We start from the raw sequence: 6,699 nt of genomic DNA, 5'->3' as shown, positions 1-6,699 counted from the left end.
AGTGAGGAAAGCAGGGTCCATCTCTTATCAGCTGTGTTTTTGGATACATACTTTTTGCTTAAGTTTCAGTTTTCTGGGGTTCGTAGTTTAACTTTACATGCTATTCAGGAAATATGTATAGAAAATATCTAGCACAAAGCCTAACACAGAAGGCCCTCAATTAATGTTAGGTCTTTTTTTCATGATTGATTGATCATCAAATGAATGTGGGGAGATGAATAATGTTATAGAAGATGGATTTCCAGGTTTCAAGGTGATGTAACTAGGAAAAAGATGCTATAAAAATGGAGATTTCAAGGATATGAGCAGATTTGGGGGAAGAGAGCTGTTAAGCTAACCATGAACATGAGCACCTATCCAAGGCTGCAGTGACATTCACAGATATATTGGTTGAGAAGCAGCATAATGAATGACATTGCTTCACGACAACCTAGACACGTCAGGGCCATCTCGACTCCCTCCTTCTCCTTGACCAGTAATGCAGTAAGTGCTCCTAGGTGACCTCCAAGAATCAAATGAAGCTTCCAAATGAGCTCAGCTTTGACTCCTTTAAGCCATGCATATACTAAGAAAACCTAGTGAGACATCTCATAAATAGAAAGATCACATTTCACCTTTTGATATAATCTGTGATAATGAGGCCAAGGTTACACATTTTATCCACAGAGTTCCCACTGTATTTTCTGGCTATGTGAGGAATATGTAAAAAGGCCAAGTATCTAGTGATTGCCAGAAAGCAGATCTGAGCTGGATAAGAGAAATGAATGAGTACAAATCTATTCCTCTACTTGAAAAGCAACCCAGTATATACAATCTACTAACTACCAGTATGTCAATTTCTTCAGGCGTATTTATAAAGAGTGTCTGCCTCTAAGAGCTTAAATTTTGTTTCACCTTGTTTAAAAGCTTGTTTTTGAGCCAAATTATTTTATAAACATGTTAAGTCTTAGGTTTTACTTAGAGTATGATGAGAAGAACACTGCAGCTTTGTCCTAAGATATTTTGTCAAGATTAAGTTTACCAATGATTGGTAAAGAAATCATGAAAAAAAAATGATGAAAATAACTGACTGCAAATATGTTACTTTAGTATCTTGTAAAGTGCTAAAGTAGAATGTGTGTCCTAGATATTGAAATGTGGCTTAATTTAGCATGCAGTTCACTGCTTATGTATCTGTCCAGTCCTCTGGCACTTCAATATCAAAGTGTCAGTTATACACAGGAGTAAATGCCTCTTTAAATAGTCCAAGTTCACCTGAGAAAGGAGAAAAGTCCATGATTTTTTTTCTTGATTTCCAAAGACTATGCAAATTTCTATAGTTTGGCCAAAACCGTGGTAAATAAAACAGAATGTTGCTGAACAGTTCAAATCTATTGACTCCTGATTTTTTCCACAATTTTTATGTCATCTCCTTTAATAGAAAATAGAAGTGTAAGCAAGTGCAAAGACGATTTTGAAATTAAAAACAGAAGAAATATTTGTGAGACATCCATGCAATGACTGGTAATGATATACCTCTCCATTAGCCTTCTTTAGTCATGGGGCTCATGTGAAATAAATACAGCGTACGTCTAAAGTAATCATAATGCAAGGCAACAATGTGGCAAATCCCAAAATTGTGAACAATTCAAAGTGAAAATATACATTAAGTTAATAAAATGCTATTTTGTTTTCTCTATCAATAACACCATCCCCATGGCACACATTCATATCCCAACCAATTTCAACTGAAACTTGAGTTTATCTAAAAATAACAGTGGACTTCAATTAAATACATTCATTCATTTATTCAAATCGTGAGTGTCTTCTGATCTCCAGGAATTGTATCAGGGCCAGGTAAACAAGTATGATTTGGCCTCTGCCCTCACAAAGTAAGTTACATCCTTTTTATAGCTTCCACAAATTAACATTTAATTTGCAGGCATAAATGCACTTAATTAGAATATTAGAGAAGAAAGAATGGGGTGTATGTAAGATGATCTTTATTAGATGAAAAAGCAAAGCTCCTTTTATCTGTCATACAAATAATCTAGTCTATGCCTTGAAAACAAGCACAGTTATTATCTCTAAATAAAGTGAAGGGCAAAGATTAACAGTTATCTAACCACAGTGATTAGAATGGTCAGGCAAACTGGAATATTCAGGAAATGGACACATGACTTCCTTTTTACCAACACATTTCTTATCCAATAATTACCCCTATTACCTTTCATTAAGAAAAACCAAAGTCCATAGAGCCATTCAGTGGTTTTTATTTTTCATTGTTCCTTTTTAAATCTAAAAGCTTTTTTAAAACTTTTGACAATAATAAAATCAGAACTAACCTAAGAAGAACTGAGATGCTTTTTTTGTTCTGTTTTGTTTTTGTCTTTTGGGGCTTTTTTTTTACCAAGCCAGAAAAAGAAAGTGCGATATATCTCCATGTCATATGTAAGTATTTCAACTTTGCAAAGATTCTCCCTAGTTTGTAGCACTTAAAGTTAAAAAGAAAAGCCACACAGAGAAAAGAAAACTAATCTGATTGCCAAATTTGAAGCATTTACATACGCAGCCTCCCAAAATCTATACTTCTACAAGTATAGATTTCTACACCAAAAAGCATTATCCAGAGAAATGTTAAGATTTAGCACATGCTTAAAGTCACATAACTAGCAATCATGAGGCACTGCAGATATAGAACAATCTAATACTTGAGAATAATTTGAATGATGACCTATCTTAGGAACTGGCTTTCTCTCATATGAGCCAAGGTATTAATTTCTGATTAAATGGTACATTGGTATATATAATTGCTGAAGCATAATGTTAATTAAAATATTAGCTACCAAATATAATTATTTCATTTTAGTTACACGGAACTCAAAATAAATACAGCACATACAGATGTGTGCACATACCATTGATCCACCGAGCTTCTGGGTCATGAAGCACAAAATCTTTCCTAAAGAGGTCTTCTAAAGACAATCTGGTTTCTGATGAATTTGTGAGTTCATCTAAAATAAAACAAATCTTGGATTAGACACTTGTCTTATGTTAGTTTTCAAAACTAATGAATTATAAAATTTGGAATATTTTGTTTCAAAGATATGTTGAGGACAACATAGTCATTTTAATTTGGCCTTTGGCATTTGAAGCTTTTTGTTTCATGAACGTTTTCATTAAATTATTTTAAATAGTATAATTATCTTCATCCAGCACAAATTTAATAGATCAATCCCTTTTTATGTAATGATATATAATATAAAAGCAATTAAGAATTCCTGTTGTGCACTGTGCCCACACATTTTTCATGGTTTAACCATAATCCATTCCATTACTTTCCAAAACCACTTTGACATATTCTCCTAACGCTAAACTTACATTTTTTTTGTAAACACCATAAATGAAAGAGTTGAGGGTCATAAAATAAATGATAAAGAAACTTCCCAACTCAGAAGGAAGTTCACCAAACAGAACGAATACCATGTTCCCACAATTACTACCAAACAAACACTAAATAGATTTAAAAGATAAACATAAAAATTCAAATAATACAATTGCAGAATATTAATAAAAAGCACATTTATATAAGCCCCTGACATAAAAACTAAGTGCACTCCCCTTTTCAATTCAAAAATCTATGAAATGGAAGAATAATATGGATGAAGTACCCAAATCAGGCATAACAAACATGCTTTTGGTACTAGAGGCGATAAAAAGTGAGCAGTATTTCATTTTCTTTTCAATAGCATTTTTTATTTACTGTATAAAATCATCTTTGTTACCTTTCAGCTGTGACCTTCACTCTGGTTGATACTAAAATGTCAAAAACATATACTAACCTCATTAGATATTGTTTTTTAAAGGTTCAGCCTTATTGCAGTGAGAGCTTTTGTTTCTTCCAGCTGAAAAGCTGTGGTAGAGAATCAATAACTTCAAATGCAATTTCCTTTCACATGAGTCAGCCATGTATTTAACCCACAAAATAATCGCTACAAAACACCTGGAAAAAATATTACTAATGGCAATAGTGAGAATTGTATGATGCCAAGCCTAGCGTAGGGCATTGGGATTATATATGGATTTTCAAAACAAAATGCCCCAGTTGATAGTCTGACACATCAAAATTTGAACTTTCTTCATTCATTCAACAGATAATGGACCTTTAATTTTCAAAATTTTAAATGAAGAACTTACTGTAAGATGCTGGAGACCTATCTGTCTGTCCTGAGCGATTCAGGATAAATAACTCTTAGATTAGACACTTATCTCGGGTCAGTTTTTTGAAACTAATGAATTAGAAAATTTGTAATAGTTTGTTTCAAAGCAAGAAAGAATATGATAAATGTCAGAATAAGGATAAAGAGTATTACAGAAGTTCAAAGAAAGGAAGAGAAAGATCTTGCAGAGGGAATTAGAGAAGGCCTAAGTTATAAATTAAATTACCAACTCTCATCCATTGCTAGAGTGAATGCAAAGTGCTACAGACATTTTGGAAGAGGGTTAAGCGGTTTCTACCCAAACTAAACATACAATCCAGCAATTGTGATTTATGGTATTGACCTAGGGGATTTGAAAACCTGTGTCTGCACAAAACTCTGGCGATGAATGTTTATAGCAGCTTTATGCATAATTCCCCAAACTTGGAAGGAACCAAGATGTCCTTCACTAGGTGAATGAATAGACAAATAGATAAATCCAGATGACAGAATATTATGCAGTGATAAAAAATGAGCCATCAACTATGAAAAGACATGGAAGAACTGCCAATGCCTATTATTAAGTAAAAGAAGACAATTTGTTTTTTTTTAAGTCTATTTATTTATTCTGAGAGAGACAGAGGCAGTGTGAGTGGGGGAGGAGCAGAGAGAGAGGGAAAAAGAGAAACCCAAGCAGGCTCTGTGCTATGGAAGCAGAGCCTGATGTGGAGCCTCAACCCATGACACTGTGAGATCATGACCTGAGCCAAAACCAAAAGTCAGATGCTTAACCAACTGGGCCACCCAAGTGCCCTAAAAGAAGACAATTTGAAAAGGCTATATACATTATATGATTCCAACTATGTAACATTCTGAAAAAGGCAAGCTATGGAGATACTAAAAATATCAGTGGCTGTGAGGAGTTTTGGAGCAGGGGTGGGAGGAAAAATAGGTGGAGCACAGAGGATTTCTAGAGCAGTGAAACTATTCTGCATGATCTGTATGATCTGTCATGGTAGATACAAGTCACTACACATTTGTCTAAATAAACACACACCCGTTTTTCTGACAAAGATTTTTGTTTCTGTTCCCAGGTAAATTCCACATATTTTGTCTATTGTTTTTTAATTTTTTTAATGTTTCCATTTAATTTTGAGAGACAGAGAGAGCAGGAGTGGGGGAGGGAGAGAGAGGGAGACACAGAATCGGAAGCAGGCTGCAGGCTCTGAGCTGTCAGCACAGAGCCTGATGCAGGGCTCGAACCCACAAACCATGAGATCATGATCTGAGCCGAAGCCACCAACTGAGCCACCCAAACTCCCCCATATTTTATCTATTGTATCTTTTATGATACAGATGTTTATACAGATTTTGTTATGGGATCTTTTACAATACAGATATAGATGTTAATGTGAAAAAATACCTTATAAGTCAAGGGCACCACAGCAAATAATCTTATTTTCAAATAATATTTCAAATTACATATCAATAATTTGCAAACATCTTTCTTTATATGTCTTTAAAATCATATTTCAACCTTCCAAATTGAAGATCTTATTAAAACTGCCCCACATATGCACAGAAAATTGGAAAACTTTAACCATTGTGTAATATTATAGCTTTTAATTTAGAACTACTTATACCACTTAAATTTTATGTACATTTATAATATTGTATCTTTTTTAAAAAATGTTTTAAATGTTTATTTATTTATTTTTTGAGAGACAGACAGAAAGACAGCGTGAGTGGGGGACAGGCAGAGAGAGAGGGAGACACAGAATCTGAAGCAGCTCCAGACTCTGACCTGTCAGTACAGAGCCCGGTGTGGGGCTCAATCTCATGAACCATGAGATCATGACCTGAGCTGAAGTTGGACATTTAACCAACTGAGCCACTCAGGCACCCCTATAATACCGCAGCTTCTATTTTTCATATATATCCTTTACTTTTTCTATTAGATTTAGTTATAATTATATAAGTTTATTACTGTGAACAGAATTAATTCTCATTCTTACTTTATTATATATTATATATAATGCATATATATAATATACAATTTTAAAGTATTTGCCGATTCACATGCAGTTTTAAGAAATAACACAGACAGGGGTGCCTAGGTGGCTCAGTCAGTTGGGTGTCCGACTTCAGCTCAGGTCATGATCTCACAGTCCGTGAGTTTGAGCCCCACATCATGCTCTATGCTGTCAGTTTGGAGTCTGGAGTCTGCTTCAGATTCTGTGTCTCCCTCTCTCTCTGCACCTCCCCGACTCACGCTGTCTCTATCAAAAAAATGAATAAACTTTGAAAAATTTTTAAAAAAAGAAATAACACAGAAAATTCTTTATGTACTTCATCCAGTTCCCCTCAATAACATGCAACACCTTGCATAATCAATATCAGAAATATTGATATTTATACACTCTATCAAAATTATTCAGACAGATTTCACATTTTACATGCATTCATTTGTATACATGTGTGTGTGTGTGTGTGTGTGTGTGTGTGTGTGTGTGTGTGTGTG

The 6,699-nt window shown here is 34.4% G+C and overlaps 1 protein-coding gene across 1 annotated transcript in view; it reads right to left on the bottom strand.

Moving 5' to 3' along the window:
- Positions 1 to 2,150: 2,150 nt before the first annotated feature.
- LOC125911673 (inactive dipeptidyl peptidase 10-like) overlaps positions 2,151 to 6,699 on the bottom strand; it is a 172,312-nt gene continuing 167,763 nt past the window's right edge. Inside the window, exon 3 of the mRNA XM_049615725.1 lies at positions 2,151 to 2,993. Coding sequence (XP_049471682.1) covers positions 2,860 to 2,993 — 134 coding nt within the window. The 3' untranslated portion in view covers positions 2,151 to 2,859. The remainder of the gene's footprint in view (positions 2,994 to 6,699) is intronic.

This window comes from Panthera uncia, assembly GCF_023721935.1.
Source record: "Panthera uncia isolate 11264 chromosome C1 unlocalized genomic scaffold, Puncia_PCG_1.0 HiC_scaffold_3, whole genome shotgun sequence".
NCBI classification, from domain to species: domain Eukaryota; kingdom Metazoa; phylum Chordata; class Mammalia; order Carnivora; family Felidae; genus Panthera; species Panthera uncia.
This window is presented reverse-complemented; position numbering and strand designations above follow the sequence as displayed.